Source organism: Falco biarmicus, chromosome 12 (genome assembly GCF_023638135.1).
Source record: "Falco biarmicus isolate bFalBia1 chromosome 12, bFalBia1.pri, whole genome shotgun sequence".
Classification (NCBI taxonomy): Eukaryota; Metazoa; Chordata; class Aves; order Falconiformes; family Falconidae; genus Falco; species Falco biarmicus.
Genome location: NC_079299.1, coordinates 31,668,303 through 31,686,013, shown reverse-complemented (window position 1 = coordinate 31,686,013; position 17,711 = coordinate 31,668,303). Strand labels below are relative to the sequence as shown.

The following is a 17,711-nucleotide window of genomic DNA, read 5'->3' as shown; positions in this document are numbered from 1 at the left end:
TTTGGCAACAACAACTGATGAATACTTGGAGTGACAGACCACCATACAGCCTTGTGCTATTTTCTACACTCTCTTTAACAAAAAATTACAGTGGTTTCTTAATAAAAGGCTTACAAAATGTGTAATTTAGAACTATTTAGGTTAACACAGTGCACTGTAAATTTATATACACATAAGAGATGTGTATATAGACAACTATGTATACAAATATATGCAATCACAATGCACTGAATATATATATATATATGTATGTGCGTGTGCTTGTGCATGTAAATGTGTGGGCATGTGTGTGCACATGTGCACATATATAAAGTATTCAGTGCCAAGGTTTAAAAAAAAGAAAAAGAAAAAGCAAAAAGAAAAAGCTCCAGCTCCTTGTATTGTAGCAGGACTTGCACATCGCAAAATAGGAGGAAAAATACAGCGCAGTCCAGGGAGAGGTTAGTGAAAAATTAGTAATGGAAGCCAGTGTAGCCATTTAAAAGAAGCTGAACTGTCATAAAGTCTTACACATGGAGCGACGGTAGAAGGCCTTCATTTTGTCTTTTTCCTTCGGTCTGTTCCTCAAAAAGGGCAGTCTTTTCAGTGCAACCACTTTTATGTCATAGCATGAGGAAAAACGGAAACAGGGAAATGAAAGAAAAAAAGGGAGAAGAACAGATGGAAGTTAAATGTTGAAACTAAGGACAGAAATGAATGTCTGAGTTTAAGCTATGTATGCTATGCTAAAAGCTATCATTCTCATGCTTCCATGTGTGATAATGAAATATGAAAACTACACTGAAATATGAAAACTACACTATGAAAACTTTAATATACTCAGCAATGCACCGAAAATAAAGGTGAAGAGCCTAATACAGTTTGAAAGTTCTAACTGCCAAGCTCTTGAAAAAAATAAAGGTAACTTCTTTGCAGACGATTATAGAAACCGACAATTATATAGCTTTTACTGTGAAAAACAGTATTTCTCGAACATAAAAATGTGAAGCAGAAAAAGCTTAAAATGAAAGCAACTCTACTTTACAATATGTCCACATCATTATTTTTTGAGATTAATAGCTTTTGTAATGTTTTGCTCTGCATCTCTAGTAGGACACAATCTCTTGTCTTCATTTGCTCCATTTTGTGCTCATTAATAATTTTGGTCATCTACTGCCTTGTAGAAAAATTACATGGACCTTATGTTCAATCTACTGTTTGTGTGCAGTGATTTTAATATTTTACTGAAATAATCCACTTCAAATCTGTAACAATAAAAATAAAATCAAGATTTATTGGCCGAAATGGTATACACCAATTTTTTTTAGCTGAAAAAATACCAAAGATTTAAAAAAGAAATAGCAAAAGAAGATCCAAATATGAGTGTTGCTGTAACATTTTGAGACAGCTAAGAGAAAACTGAGATACATAATGCTAGGAAACAGAGTTAAAATTAACAACAGTATTAAAAGATGGAGGAGGGGGAAACCACAAGTTAATCTTGTCCTCAGGTCCAGCTATTCTGCATTAGTAACTGATTACTGGCAGACACCTGCATTTTGAAGCATCAGATATATGTGTCAGCTGGCTGCCAAGCATACAGGAGCCACATGCAAACAACTGGCATGTAAAGATCCGGAAAGAAATGCATCATGAAATTATCAAAATGGTCTTATTTATGCAGATATGAAAGCAGTGTAGTCCAGTCTTATCAGCCCAAGATCTGCTTATTTTATCTCTCTGAAGTCACTTTTGGGACACATGCTTTGTCTTTCACCTTGGTTTTCTGCTCAACCAGTGGCTTGCCATAGAGCAGTTTCTATTTGATACAGCAGTGCATATATAGATACGCATTTACAAGTGCACATGAACCACCTTGAAAGAGAAACCTCCCTCTCCACCGTATCATTCTGCATTTGCACTTCTAAGTAGTCTACAATGCAATACATTTTACGACTTCCCATGAATGCCTGACTGGCATAGCCACAAGTGCCAAAAATAAGCACAGGTTTCCACAGTTGCAAAATACAACTCTATCTTGACCAGAGGGGGACAGCAAACACCCTCCTATGTCCAGTCCTTACAACGTGGGGTGGGGAAGAACAGGGAGAAAAGGCAGGCACATGGGCTACCTATGTAAGATAGGAGTACACAAGTGCAATTTCATCGCTGAATTACTCACTACGTAGGTATACAGGTACTTTTTATTATGTACGTACATACGCTTGTAGATACATCATAATAACCAGGGTTTTTTGGTTTGTTTTTTTGCAGATGAAGAAAGTATTCTTTCTCTAGTAGATCCTGAAACATTAAGCCAAAACCAACTCAAACATACGTGCTGCCTGGCTCAAAAAAAAAGCAGAGGCGCTGCTAAACCTCCCATAAAGGAGGCACGCGCGCTGTCGATCTAATTGTATATGACAGTACATAGCTGCCAAAGGAATACGAGGCACAGCATCAGACTAGCTTGCTAGAAGGTAAATTTTCCAACAGGTAACTAACTAATCAGTATTAGTATTAATGCCATCAAACTAAAGCGGTAATTCTGTTCTATTTCTACTTTTTGTCATCATGGTAAAACATGACTCTCCCGTAACTTCCATAATCCTTTACAGACAAGATAACCGATCCCTCTATAATCCTTTACAGACAAGATAACTGATCCCTCTTAATTAAAAACATCCACCCTAATCTTGTTATAAAGTAACCAGGGGATGTTCAAGAATCATGTGAGTCTTCCATGATTCTTGTTCATTAACACAGATAACCTCCAAAAGGGCTGGACTTACAGCTCTCAGCAATTGTACCAAACACAAAACCTCACTGCAACTACTTGCTCCTGAAAATCATACATCAAAACCTGTCCGTTGGTAAAATGCAACCTCCTTTGGAGGAAGAATTATGGAAGTTATTTCTGCACAGAATACGACTAAAGAAATGTCCTGCAAAAAATAATGGAATGGCAGAGCTACAGCAGAAACCACCAGGTCACCACTACATTTAGCTCCGGCAGCTTTATCTCTCTACACTTTTATTCCAACAGACGTTAAAAATGGGATGGCAGGAGGGCTATTTTGGTCTTAAGTAATCATCTACTCAAAGAACTCTAGTTATAATTCATTAACTTTTCTTTTCTCTTTTCAGTATTCCGTGAACATATTCTCAGCTCTGAAAGCAAGAACAAGTGATGAGTCTTGCAGAATTCCTCCGCTGATCAGGAAATCTCCCACTTTATAATCCCACTGTTTGCCAGAAATACTCGGGGGAATTCTGTATGGACAGTATTAAAAGCCTCCAATCGTTTTGTTCATGCACACAAGAAAGGGTTCAGCAGACACCTTCTAAATGTTTTGGTAACAGAAAATGGAGCCCAATGTACTACCTCCACTACGATACCATGTGTCTGCTACTGGTCCTACTATTTAAAGATGACAGGCTTACTGATAGCCTTCATTCCTTGGGACATTGTTAATAATGTGAAACGGCTCCAGTGGAATCTAGCAAAAGTACTATGTTTTGCTCCACAGGGGGAAGAAAAAAAAAAAAAAAAAAAGTTTCTACTTGTCTGCCCTGAGTCTTCTAAGCAAAAGCTCAGAAAGGTATCCCATCCCCTCGGAGGAAAACAGGCCCTGCACAAAGCCAATGTCAGATCTATGGTATTCACCTGATCACTAAAAGTGTTCAATAAATATTTGTGTTCAGAATCTGGGAAGACTGAGGATGTACTTTTAGCAGGTGAATACAGATAACAAAAGCGAAGGCGAAACTCTGCAGTCAGAGGAGCAACAGTATCCACACCGCCTGCAAGATCTAACTGGTGCTGCACACCGCCACAGCCTACGGGCACCCCTCCTTTCCAGAGCCCCTCTGGAATTTGCCAAGGGCTCCAAGCCCCCTGTGACACCGCAGCTACTGTTTTCTCCGCAGAACAGGGTAACCTGATTTTTGTGTCAAGATCACCTATCTTTGTAAGATAATAGGTCTCTTGAAAACATTTGCATGAGAAAATGTCCTGTATTAGGAAAACAAGTCTCCACCACCACCTTCAAAAGAAGAAAATCTACACATTTCACATAGCAAATCCATTTATCAGTAGTGGTAGCAGCAGAATAATTCATTTTGGAATCAATATCTCCTCTTGCTTTCTCAGACAGGGGATACGGGGCAGGAAACCTAAATCTCTCAAAGATCACTGTGTCAGATAGTCTGTCCTCTAGCTTTTCAGAACAACTGATTTGTGCCAGTGACTGCAACTTGGAGAAAGTAAACTGCCTTCTCTTGCCAACTGAAGGACACGCAGGACATTTCACCTCAGCAGTTCCCTCCGGAACCACCTCCATTCCCAGAGGCAGGGTGGAACGGAACGTGTCTCTCCCCGTACCCAGAAGTGGCTGTGACGGGCATGGAAAGCTGCAGTACCTGAGCAATTGCACTTCCAGCTTTTCCATTTCTTTGAGTTTCTTTCAGTGCAAGCCGCTAATGCCAAGCCACTTCTTACAGAAAAGAAAGGAGCCACAGTATCTTGGTATTTAGGATTTACAGTCATTCTAAAAGCAGAAGAAATAGACTGCAAAACATGTACCATTATCTGTACTTCTCACACTGAGATACTCTCTTAAGTTTGTGAGACAGAACTGTCCCAGTAAGATTGTCAGCATTGAACTGGCACATAATTCAGCCAAATTCTATCAAAAACTGTGGTTTCCATGGCAACATGTGTACTGGAGGAAGGTTAGGATCCAGAATTAGATCAGCCCTTCCAGTTTGTGGATAAACACACTGGGATTAAGGGCAACATGAACAAGGTCCATGGAGTAGAAAATTAATGAGGTCTGAACAACTTCAAACCTCTTTTGAGGATCAGCCACCGTAACTTCAACCATAGCTTCCCCAGGAGGGTAACTGCACACTACAAGGTCCCAAGTATCATGCAAAGAAAACTGTCACATAAAAGAGCCTTTCCAGGACATGAAATCGTTGACACAGATGCAGATGGTCTGAACCAAAGCGTGCACACTCTGGACTCAAACTAAGACACTTGGAAACACAACCACTATACCTCCAGTCACTCCTGAATTCCACAAGACTTCCAGTTTATATGTAAAAGCAACAGTTGCTTTTTTTAAAATTCATAAGTACCTGTTTTGAACCCTAATAGACCCTTCCACTGGAAAAAAACCGTTTCCCAAATTGACAAGTTTGCAATAAAAGTGTTAAAATGTATCCTTATACTTATTTTCTCCAGTTATTAAAATATTCACAAATCTGATTTTAAGTTTCCCTTAAAGAAGTGGATTTAGATGTTTTAACTTTGACTAAGCTTCTGCAATAAGCACAGGAGAAAAAAAATTACATTATAATGGCTTCAATAATTTTTAACACCACAAATTCTTAGCTGGCACAAAAACCAGAATTGCAATCTGCTGCCTTTTAAAACCCGGAGACATTAAATTTTTTAAAAAATACTGCAAAGATTCTGTGTGAATGTAAATACACATGTATCCTGATGCTTTTATATGCACAGCCAAAATGCTTTTGGTGCATAATTAACAAATAGAATCATTACAACCTGATAACTTGGCTGCAATATTATCTCTTCAAGTTGTGAAAAACTGGACAGATTATGATTCATGCCAGAAGTGGGTTACAAAAAAATATAGATAATAAAGATACATGCTGCACTGAATCTGGCCTTTTATACTGTGAGCATCCTACCATGATGGCTATCAGGCTCTTTCAAGGTTCGCAAATGGTGTCTGGAATATTTCATCTACCCACCTCTCTGTAACCCCCCCGCAGTCTCCCTCTCAAGCCACTTAACTCTAATCTTCAGGATCAGTAGCAATATCTTTTCAACAGCTTATGTCTCTACATTAACTCTTCCTATTGCATATTCAAATATCAAAACTCTTCATTGCTGGTTTTGGGAGATGCTGCAGGAACACCTCCAGACCGAAGGTCTTTCTAGCAACTGAAGGCTGTTAGCACAGCCACAGCTTGGAAAACCCTTCCAAGACAAGGGGAAAGATTCATGCTGGGACAAGAGGAAGAAACAAAAAAGGGTACTAGTGGTGGCAACTGACCCTCTGCCTAAAATTCTGTTCACCTGGCCCAGTAACAGTGCTTGCTTTATCTTACCCAAGCACCATAAACATATTTTAACACTGAAATTCAGAGCTATACAAATGCTAAAAACTACTTCCTGGCCAAACACTCAAGGAATTTGCAAGAAGTCAGTATAAATCTGTCATTAATAAATTAATTCAGGCTTCATTCCTAAAGACTTAAATTATCTTTAAAAAAACCCACACAGACTTTTCCAGCACCTCTTAATTTTAATCATATCAAAAAGACATTTAGCCAAGGATTATTAGAAGAAAAAATGTTTTGCAGTACTCACTACTACTCTTTTTGGTCCCCAAGGTCTGGCCATCTTCAAGAGAGTTTGAGCCCACAGAGGAACTATCCTGACTGTCCTGGTGGGGCAGCTGAAGAAATCCTTCACTGGATTCTGAACGGGTAGGTGTAAGGGTCACGGACTTCAAACGTTCTCGATTAACATCCTTCTTAGATTTTATCAGCTTCCTCATTTTCAGAGTAATCCAGTTGCCCCTTCTGTTACCAATAATACAGCACATTTATTGCATTTATAGTGTGTTACTTACGCTTTAAGACCTTTCCTAATTTGTGTACAAGAACATAGACATGATTCTGCTCCCCTGAAGTTTAAGGAAACCTTGATTTTCAGCTGGAACAGAACAGGTATGTCATGCTTTAGATTTGTCTTTATATCACGTTCATGAGTACCTTCTTGGCGGAGATGGTTCATAAAATTTATACTGATCCATTATCTTCTCCTCCAGTTTCTCCTTCTGTCGCCTTAATTCATTTAGCTTGTCACTGTAAACAGAAATTAATGATAATGTATGCTTCGAAAATGTATATATATATATATAATGTTAGTAGCATGTTCCTTTCGATATCTGTTATCTGAAAGTTGACACCCTTCACGAGGAATTCTTATGTAACACTTGCTTCTTACTGAAAAATCAAGAAAGAGATACAGCAAGCAAGCAGTCTTACGTTTAATGGCATCATACAAAATTTAAAAATTTCCATTTGCCTTTGTTACACAACAGAATTTCCCCCCTTTTTAAATAGCAATAAAGGGCATATCAGCTTTAACAGAATCATTTAGACAAGCACATTTTCTCTCCTCTCAAATTCGCTAAAAAAGTTCAGAGATTACAAACAAACCTAGAAACTTTGCCTGCAGTAGAATGAGGAATCAACAACATTTTTGTTTCCTCATTTGCATCGTCACTAATGAACACAGTTGCACTGATGCTTTAGAATAAAAATGTAATGTTTGTAGTTTGTTATCTGATTTTCATAGATAATTTAATTTGTTTTTAAAAGAGTAACATTTCAGAAGTAGCACACGTTAATGTCTACATAAAACAGAAGCTTTTTTTAAAAAAATACAGGTATTAGCATAACTGCCCTAATCACAGTAATTTTATTGTTTTAAAAACTCACATGTACTGCCTTTGCTCTACATGGAAGAGATCCTTGCTTTCCATATTCTGCTCAAGTAATGTTCTATTCTGTAGCATTAATGTCTGAATTTGATCTAGTAGATGTCTGTTTTCCTCCTCCAGATTTCCTTTAAGCTGGCTAAGCAGCTGTTAAAATACATGAAATGGTACATGTATACGTGAGCATAATTTACGCACAGATGAGATTATCAAGAAAATCTACATCTACAAAGGTATTCTGATAGTCAAATCAAACTGAAAACTTTACTAAATCATGATTCAGCTGATAAAAGCCTCTTTGATGCTTTAAATAATTTAAACCAGTTTACCTAACACAAGCCCCAGTTTTTGCGTTGCCTATACAACAGGCAAATTGCTTTAAGACCCACTTCGTTATCTATAAACCAAATGACTCAAGCACTTTATATAATGAGTCTATAAATACACTTATACAAATATTACAATGATACCAGTCATGAAAAATAGCATAATTCTCACGTACCTCACACTGATTATTTAGTTTTGTTGATGTAATATCCAGTTGTTGATACTGTTCTCTGAGTTTAGAAAACTCAGCTTCTAATCGAGTTTGTTCTAGTTTGGAATTATTCAATAATGTTTTCAAATTCTTATGATCAGTTTGGAGAACTTCGTTCTCTCTCAGGAGCTGACTGTATGTATGAGTAAGCCTGGAATTAAAAGACACCATAAAAGAATACATGCAGATAGAAGGAAATGTATTCATTACCCACATTCCTACTGAAATGTACAGTTTCCAAGGCTCTGTACCGCTCCACAGAACACATACAAACATTTCTTACTATCATCCATGGTAGGTAAGTCATCTCAGTCTCATTTGCCTTGCTGTGCATTCTGCCTTTAAGCCAAACACCCTGGGTTCTCCATACGTTTGAGAATAAAGCAGGATTTCTAAATGTGGACATTCCAACTAGTCTGAAGATGCCACTTTTCAAAATACAAGAATCTTACAAAACACCTAGAATTTCATGCCAACACAGAACAGTAAGTAAATGGGAATGGTCCAAACTTTGGAAATCACGGAGGTTACATATATTGATTCTTGGGCTCTCTTTGTCCCTGCTGGGCCCTGCCACGTCCCTTTCAAAAAACAACCTCCAGTTGCTACTAATCCTCCTCGCACAACAGCAAAGGTAGGAGGCATTTAATTGTGAGCCTCTTTATCAGACGAACACATCTGAACACTTCTTCTTGAGGTTGGGAGTTTCACGCTCTGTGAGTACTACTATTAAACCTGACTACTCACGGCAAGATGTACCTCAGCTGCAGGGGTCAGGCAGGGCTTCAGCACCCACTGCATTTCTACTCCTGCTGGCATCAACCTCAGGTATCTCACCCTTTAAGCAACTCATGCAGAGCGGCTTGCTTCCTCTACAGCTCACAACCATACTGCACAGTGCTTAGCATCTTGAGACATGCCAGACCATCTGGAAATTCAGTGTCCTCAGGCTATGATAATTATTTTTTGTGGGTTTTGGTTGTTTGTTGGGGTTTTTTTAAAATTGTTTTTCTGTTTTGTTTTTCTAAAATTACTATCGCAGACCAACACACTGGAGTTGCTGTAAGCTATGGATCAGTAAAGTCCTGAATTGCAGCACCAGGTATTAAGAAATGCGAGAGCATGCAACACTTGTTTAGATTGTACTGGCAAGTGCTCAGAACTCTATTAATATATATATCTCTCTCTCTCAGACTTTTGCTTTACCTTTCATTTTCATGACGAAGTTTTTTATACTCTGTTGCTACAGTTTCATGTTTTTCACTTTGTTGCAGCATCTTCTCCTGTTCTATCTTGAGTACTTTCTCCAGTTCTTCCAGCTGTACTTTCTGTTTCAGCAACTGATTGTACCTGCAAACAGAAGTAGCATTTAAGCTTCTTTTTTTGGAGTGACAAGAAAATATGGAATTTTTTTGAAAGGGTGATCTTTCAAAGTTTTAAGATCTCAATGTTATATTTAAGCAACACTAATTTTATTCATACTAGTTATACAGTGTTTTTTGCTTTCTGCTCAGGAATCTCAGACTCTTAATTCTACTCGTGCATATTGGTATTTACCTATCTTCTAAGTCCTTATGCTCCACCTCCAGATTTTTGTGTGCAGATTTAAGACTTCCATGTTTAGCAATCAGAGATTCATACTCAGAAGCTTGGCGTTCATGTAGGTGTTCAAGTTTTTCATGATCTTTGAGAAGCGAATCATACAATGATTTCAGATCCTCATGTTCCTTGAGCACACATTCATTTTCATTTTCCAAAGCAGACTGCTGAATCAACAGCTGTGCATTCTGATTCATAAGGGATGTGCTTTGAGAATTAAGGGTAGAATTTTCAACCTGCAGTTATAAACATTTGACAGGAGTTGCAAATTAATTTCATAGTCTGGATTATTTTGTCTATCTCCTCCTATTGACAGATTTCTTAAGTGTAACCCTTAGCATCTGAGCAACTTTCTAGTTGTTCCATTACCTGAAAACCTTTAATGGGAATAATTTTTTTCTTATATCCCCACAGACAATTCCAAATCAAAATATTCCAGTAATATTTTTTATAGCATTACTGCAAGACAGCACTTAAGAATATGCTTAAATTGACGCTGCAGGGGGCAGAATAAAATTATTTACCTTCAAATATCTGTTAAAGTGCTATCTAGAAGAGAGGCACATTTTCCTTTCAGCACTGATAGCTGTAGCATCACAATACCTCAGAGAAATGGATCACCAGTGATCCTCGTATCACATAAGCCAAATCTGTGACATGGCTAAACTTGCCTTCCATATTGGCATAGATTTGTTTTAGTTTTTTAAAATCTTGACCGTACAGAATCTCTATTGTCACCACAAAATCCTTATTGTACCTATATATGCTTTACAATGAGGCTTCAAACAGTGGTATCCATTTAACAGAGAGAAAGGGAAATAAAGTAATAGCACCTGGAAGGAACTACCCACATTCTGTGTTACTGAGGAACTGCCATTCACGGTTCTCTTCCACCAACAGTAAGGTCAGCTGATCACCTTACGTATGTGTTGTGAGACCTGGTGGAAAGTACTCTTCTAGAAGAGCACAATTTCTTCTCCAGCAGTTATGGTAGCACAGTATTAATTTCTATTAACACATTACAGCCTTCAACATTAGACACACGGAAAAAATCCCAGAACACCAAACCAAAACCAACTTAACTTTGTATGCTTTTGGGAAACGAAATCTAATCCTTTGATATCTTAAAGAGAATTGACAATACCTAACGTGTTTGTCACCTGCTCTGTATTAGGCTTGTTTCCTTCTCTTTCCTATTCAAGAGATTAAAACCACAAACTACTGAGGCTTCTAATACCCTCAGGGTATCTATTGGGGGGTGTGTGGAGAAAAATCTATCACTCCAGTGCACGCTGTTACTAAGGAACAAATCCCTTTCTGTTGGAACTGCAGCATTCTTTGTTACAGATGAGAAAGCTGAACCTTTCACTGGAAATGAAGTAATGTCTGATGGCATGTGCATGCTGTGAAACTTCCCTTGACTGAATCACCGAGTTTGATTTAGTTCACAATTCCCAGCTATCCTTTAAGACATCTTTTCTCTTGTATGTTCTTTATGGGTATCAGAAGAAACACAATTACCTAAGAACAGTTTTGACTTGACCAAGTCCATGTAGAACAGCTTAGTTTACACTTCAGATTTAGCTAATAGTTAATCACGCTTATTACATATTTCACCTTTTGTTCTGATGTACAGTTGATGGAAAGTCGTCTTGCAACTTGCCTGAAGCTACGAGCAAAACAGCTGAATTCTCAAGGAAGGAGAACAACTCCCTTTCTCAGCCTGTTGGGTGTAACATGATTTCGTCATCCCCAGCAACAAAAATTACATTGCTTGGTGAGGTTCACCGCAATAATTTTAAAAAATGAAAGGCGGAAAATGCTTCCTTCTCCCAACTCACTGCCCCATTACTTTCAAATATCTACAGTTAATTAATTCTCCAGGTTTTTCAGATAGCAAAGGTCTGTGCCGTTGTACAGTTCACAAGGCAAAAAAAAGGAACTACACAGATATTCCTGTTTTTTTGACAAATGGTTTGCAAAATACACAGAGAATTCTGAGTCCCAGAGATATATCCTCATCTGTTTAAAATAGTGCATCTCCATGCCTACATCCACTAATTTTTAACAGCTAGACAAGACACAGTGTGTGCACCAATGTTCTGTTTTGTTTGTAGGCTCGCCAGCCACAAAGAGGAGTACTGTTCACTAATTAGATTTCAATGTGGTAGACAGAAAGTGCATCTGTGGTACAACTAAGTTCTGCTTTCCAGAAAGAGACAGGATGATAACTTGAGACATTCACAAAATGCATTATTTTACACATTTAAAGACTCCTTCGCTCTTTGATTTTTGTCCACCCCAATATTGTTTACTATTTCTGCTGAATTGTAGACTTTGTATTCCCTCTTTAAGTAGCTTCAATCCTTATAGCTCCAAAAAGCATTAGATCCACTAACCACAATATTTCATTTACGGAGGGACAGAAGTATTTAATAAAGCTGTTAAGGTATGAAGAACGACACCTGAATTTTGGCCATAAGAGCTGCAAGACTCTGTGGGCAACCACTTTTATAATTTCCATGGTCACACATTACCTTTTTTTGCCTCTGATTTATCTGAATTCAATCTTCACATTTTATGTAGTTTTCAGAGGGTTTTTTTCAAATCTTCTGTACTTACTAACATCTTGATTTTCCTCTTAACTATGGCTTTTACTTTTTTTTTTTTTTCAACTCTATTTATAAAAATAGAGAAAATACTGAATTTATTAGAGTCTCTTTGGACACACTATGTCCCTGACCTAATTTAGAAGTAAAAAAAAAAAGTAAATTAAACAAAATTATCTTAGAAGACTGGATAAGAGAATCTACCTCCTAAGTATAAAGTCAAGAGTTTAAATTGAACAAACATGAAGGATTAATACCAACTTCTAGAAATGTTACTATTCATCAGCAAAGTGTCATTTGAGAGCTCATGCAGATTATTTGCACATTATTTTCTTTTCTATGTCTGTACCAGAAGTGAAACGTGATTTACAGTACATTACTGCCATTATCTTTAAAGCTTTCATGTGAAAAAACTTTGAATTAATTTTATTTTTGAAAGCAAAATAGGAAAATATTACCTGCAGCTTGGCATTTTGAGTTTGTAGAGTTGTATTTTGTTCCTGTAGAGAAACAGTCTGTCTCTGAAGTGCAAGAATCTGAGCCTGCAGATTACTATTCTGTGTCTCAAGTTGCTTTAATTGTGTCTTCAGTGCTTGCTTCTCTGCCTGCAGTGTAGCATTCTTTATATGTTAAAAAAAAAAAAAAAAGAAAAAAAAGAAAAAAAGAAAAATTGAGTTCACGGCTGTTTACCGAACTTTGAGAAAACCACCCCTTGTTTCTCCAAAAGAAACAGAGCAGCATGACTTCGCAGAGATTTACAAGGTGGAAGTAACACAAAGTGGTATTATCACTGTAGGTTAAGATTGAAAAAAATGGGTAACTAATATTGTACCTATGGAGAAATAGTAGAGAAATCTCCATGACTCATATAAGTAACGATTATGTAAGAGGGATTTAAGAGATATCAAGTGGGTTCAAAAGGGCCAATGTACATTTCCACATTTCCTTTTAAACGCTGGTCAAGTGCTTTATGAAATCCCTCAGAGCAGAATCCAGCTGCTTCATGAAACTGTATTTAATTCAGGTTCTGCTTGGTGTGTAAACTAGGTGATAAATTGTATACTTTCTTAACAATACTCTCATTCGTATTACTGGAACAGCTCACAACGAATAGTTAAAATCAGAATAGTATTTAAAACACATCTTACATTCCTTTCCACTTCGATTAATCTATCTTTAACTTTCAATAATTCTCTAGTAGTTTCCTGATTTTCTTTCTCCCACTTATTGACAGACTGATTTTCTTCTCCACTTCTTGGAGGTGAATTCTGAACCATCCTTTCCTCTTCTTGTCTTTGCTTGAGAGCTTCATAGTTCTTCTTCACCTGAAATTATTTAGGACAACTTCCATTAGGTTTAGAATTTTTCATTGTCTACATCTTGATTTATTACGTGACCATACCACTTCCCAAAGAACAGTAAGTGCTACATTACTGTATTTCCACATTTGCTTTTTGTATATGTTTGGGGAGATGATGTACAAATTATTTATGGATATGGATAGCTTAACCCTGAGAAACACTTGCCTAACAAAGAGACCTCTATTTTCTGTTTTATTTCAGCACTTTTAACTGTATCCCCCAACTTTGTCCTACAACCAAGGAGATTGTGTTTCTTTTTTTAAACCAGTCCACTTGGGCTGTTCAAGGTAGGTCAGAAAACTGAAAATGACTACTTTTGGCATCCCAAATCAAATCAACTTCAGATTATTTATCCACCTGACATATTCAATGACCAATGAATAAACTCAACAACTTTTCATGTGATTTCTACACTGTGCCTGTATTACTGCAGTCTCTAAAAAGCAGTCATGCCTTTCTCCTGCTTTACCTTATCCGAACAATGCGCATCTTTTGCTGTCTTACACAAAAGGTCAAATGTAGAAATAACAATAGCTGGTATAGGAATACTTTAATCTTACAGAAAAAAATGTCATTCTCCTTACTGTTTTAAGTTCCTGACGGAGTTGCTGGTTTAGATTTGTTGATTCTTCTAAACGAGCCTCCAAAGCAGCAATTTTTTCTTCCTTTATTTCAAGAGACTTCTTAAGTGTGGATTCTAATTTTGACTCCAAAAGCTTGTACCTACTGGTCAATGACATCACACACACAAAAAAATATCTGTATTTCAAAAAATTGAGGTATTTAAATTCTAAAGTGTTCTGAAACATTTCAGCATACATTTAGAATACATTCAGAAATGCTTGAATGCTGACTCTATTCAAAGCATGAAGACACCTCAGTACTAGTATCAAGCCCTATGTTTAAAAACAGACATAAAATGGTAGTCAAAAACATTTCTGAATCCTTCTTTCTTTTAATTAGATACACAAAAAGCCACGTTCAGCCACACCAGTAGGGTGCTGGCTTTATTTGGATTGTTAGTGTGTGTGTGATGACAGCACTCTTCCTTCTGGCTCAACTCCAGTGAATCCAGCGGGGACCCGAACCAAATTAGAATGCGAAATATTTGGAGAGTGAGATTTTCCATTTCCATTTCCTGCCAGCTCACAAACAGGAGGACGAGGGAAGGAGACGGAACACAGTACTTTGCAGGTGCATACTCATTTGATGTATGAATGTACAAATTGCTCACTCTGCCCAGCTGCTTGATATTTTAAGACTGTTACCACTCCTGATGTGCAAAGCTTCCATTATTTGCCATATTTACAACACTGTAGGGCACCTAAAAACCCCAAACCATGTATCTGGGAAAGAAGTGGTCAGATTTAGAATATATTGGTTTAGAACAGCATCTCCTTTTAAGAAAATACTGAAAACCCACACTAATTAATCACTTTTAAGCACTAAGTCACTGTACGTGTACTCAGAATCTGGAAAACATCCCACATCTCTTCACAGTGGGATAAAATAAAATAAACCAGACCACTAATATCCCCCTTTTTAATCTCAACTGCTGAAGAATCTATCAGTTTACTCAATGGAACAGATTGCAAGAGACTCCTGAATGGACAACAGCATTAGATCTAGTCAGGAACTGGAGCAGAAGACCAATGGTAAGTGAATTCAGAAGTAGAAAGCTGTCCAGTAGCATCATGTAGTAGGATGAGAAAACCTAGATTTTAAGGTATGACAAGTAATTCACAGGGACTTAAGAAGCAGTAGGCAGTCTATGACTAGGAGAACAGATAGCATTTCATCTTCTTGAGCTAAAGCATGTATTCAGCTACAAATAAGATTTTTTTTTACTGAAAAGTTAACACAATTATACAGGAAACAAGAAAAAAGATTAATAGCAGAGATCCAATATCCAGTTTCCTTTTGAACACCTGAGAATGAAAGATGGTACAAATTTCCTAATACCATTGAGATGTGGTAATTTCAGGTTCAGGGTCAAAATCCATTTGACTAAAGACAATAGCCATTTGAAAGGCAAAAGAAAACTGGTCCCTCCAATCAGGGAGAGAGAAATTGTGCATTTTTCATTTCCTTCATCAAAATGAGAGAGGCTGACCAAAAATACACTGAGAAGTAATTTTGGCTACAAGGCCTGAAGAAATAATTGCTAACGCCCCACCTACGTCATGATATAAGGAAAGCAACCCAGGTACCTTTTGGATGAATGGAAAAGCTGAGAATAATGGAAAGGCAGGATAGTGGCAGAGCAAAATTTCAAATCAGCCAATGTTTCCCCTTTGAAAACAAATATTGCCTATTCACAATTCTCCAGCTCTACATGAAGTTTGAGAAGAAGCTCAAACAGTAGCATAGCCCAAATTCCTCCACATCTAAAACTATTTGGCCACAAGCCTGAGCTCAGAGGTAGGCTAATGTTCTGGGTAAGCTTCAAGATACAATGCTCACTGCGTACCTCCCCATGATCAGCCTGAATAGGCACATCATACTCAGCCTGATATCCAAGTATCTTCTAGCATCAAATATTCCATCTGCTTTTGTGGTGCTCTCACATAATCAGTGCTCGACAACCAAGTTTACCACAAACACCTTTCTAGACAGGCATTGTCTCCTGCTGCAAAGCAATCTGCAAAGAATTAAGCATGAGCTGTTCTTAGGGCAGTGCAGCTGAGCAGCACCAGGTTACAAGAGATCTAATGCCAGTAGCTAACATTTGCCAAGTGCAGGTCAACCAACATGTAATGCTTGAGCCTGCTCCTTGGTCTGGGCTCTTAATACATAATATATAGGTAGCAAAAAAAATGAGCAGTGACTCCTTGAAAAAGGAATAGCCGTTAGAAGAGAACTACGGGGATGCGGGGCAAATGAAAGGAACATTAACTTATTTGTTTAATTCCCAGACACAGCTAACCTGAAAGCAAAGGAAGAAATTAAACCAGTCATGATAGGTGCCATAAGTATGTTAAAAGTTCATTTACAGATTGTAATACAACGAAATCTGGATAAACCTCTCTATTCCACAGGGACACGTTACTCCAAATCTTCTTCCAAATTAGATTTATAGATCCAATGTAACATCATTATGTAAAATGTGAAGGAATCACTAGTATTGTACGGCCCAAAATCATAATTCATATAATGTCACAAACCTACAAGAAGTGAACCTACAACATCTCATCTTCAGAAATACAAGCACTTGTAAAGGGTAAGCGCTCTTGTCTGGGAAACAGAAGTAGACTCGCAAATCCTCTCATATAGTATAATTTGCAAAAGCACCTTTACAGAACAATATTAACTCCCTTTGCAGAAGCACTCCAACCACTTGGAATCTGGAACATGATTCAGAAAACTGTTGCTCAGTCTAGACTTCGTCGTCTAAGTAGTTTAAGCTTCAACTCAGCTCAAGGATTAGTTCTTTGTACAGTATATTGACCTAAGGACAAACCAAATGCATACTATGCACTGTATGCTACACAGTAATGCTTAAATCAGAAGAGATCACACTAGTCAAAGTTCTGAGGACTTTTCTTGACAGAATTTCTCATCTGTGAGCTGAGAACAGTGGATGAAAGACACCACCAGAAAACAAGAGGTGGTAACAGATTCTCCCTACAGGATTCTGGCACCACCCCAGTAACAGAGCACTGGAAGCAAGAAAGGGAACTGAAGGAAAAAAAAAAAAAAGTTATTTGGTTTTTTTTTTTATATATATATAAGGCCCAAAAATCAATCTAAGTGTTCACAAAAATCGGTTGTTAATAACAGATCATGAAAGCAGCTTTGTTGGTTTTGTTTTTAAAAAGCACAACTGAATAGCATCGTGAAATAATGATTGGCTAGAAGCCCATACTAGTCTGCTTTTCTCCTGTCACAAATTTTCCTCAGATCCCTGCAGGATAAGACAGAACACAACATACAGTAGAGGAAACAGATGTCAGGATAGCAGCTGCTTTATAATGGCAGGTGCGGTAGAGTGATAGAGCCCTTATGAAGTTTCAGAGACACTCAAGAAGTATTGGATACTTCCCAGCTTGTGTAAACGGGAATGCAGTTTCCTTTTGGTAGGAAG

General features: G+C 37.6%; 1 protein-coding gene across 15 annotated transcripts in view; it reads right to left on the bottom strand.

Moving 5' to 3' along the window:
- The window catches only part of CCDC88A (coiled-coil domain containing 88A), a 79,997-nt gene that overhangs the window by 12,029 nt on the left and 50,257 nt on the right, over positions 1 to 17,711 (bottom strand). For 10 of the 15 annotated variants that reach the window (XM_056357471.1, XM_056357470.1, XM_056357473.1 and 7 more), the window contains 10 exons: positions 14,212 to 14,353; positions 13,415 to 13,591; positions 12,725 to 12,886; positions 9,616 to 9,893; positions 9,265 to 9,408; positions 8,023 to 8,209; positions 7,522 to 7,667; positions 6,790 to 6,882; positions 6,383 to 6,597; positions 511 to 594 (listed from right to left, as the gene is read on the bottom strand). In XM_056357471.1, coding sequence (XP_056213446.1) covers positions 511 to 594; positions 6,383 to 6,597; positions 6,790 to 6,882; positions 7,522 to 7,667; positions 8,023 to 8,209; positions 9,265 to 9,408; positions 9,616 to 9,893; positions 12,725 to 12,886; positions 13,415 to 13,591; positions 14,212 to 14,353 — 1,628 coding nt within the window. The remainder of the gene's footprint in view (positions 1 to 510; positions 595 to 6,382; positions 6,598 to 6,789; positions 6,883 to 7,521; positions 7,668 to 8,022; positions 8,210 to 9,264; positions 9,409 to 9,615; positions 9,894 to 12,724; positions 12,887 to 13,414; positions 13,592 to 14,211; positions 14,354 to 17,711) is intronic. The other 5 variants (XM_056357472.1, XM_056357482.1, XM_056357476.1 and 2 more) reach the window with 2 other exon arrangements.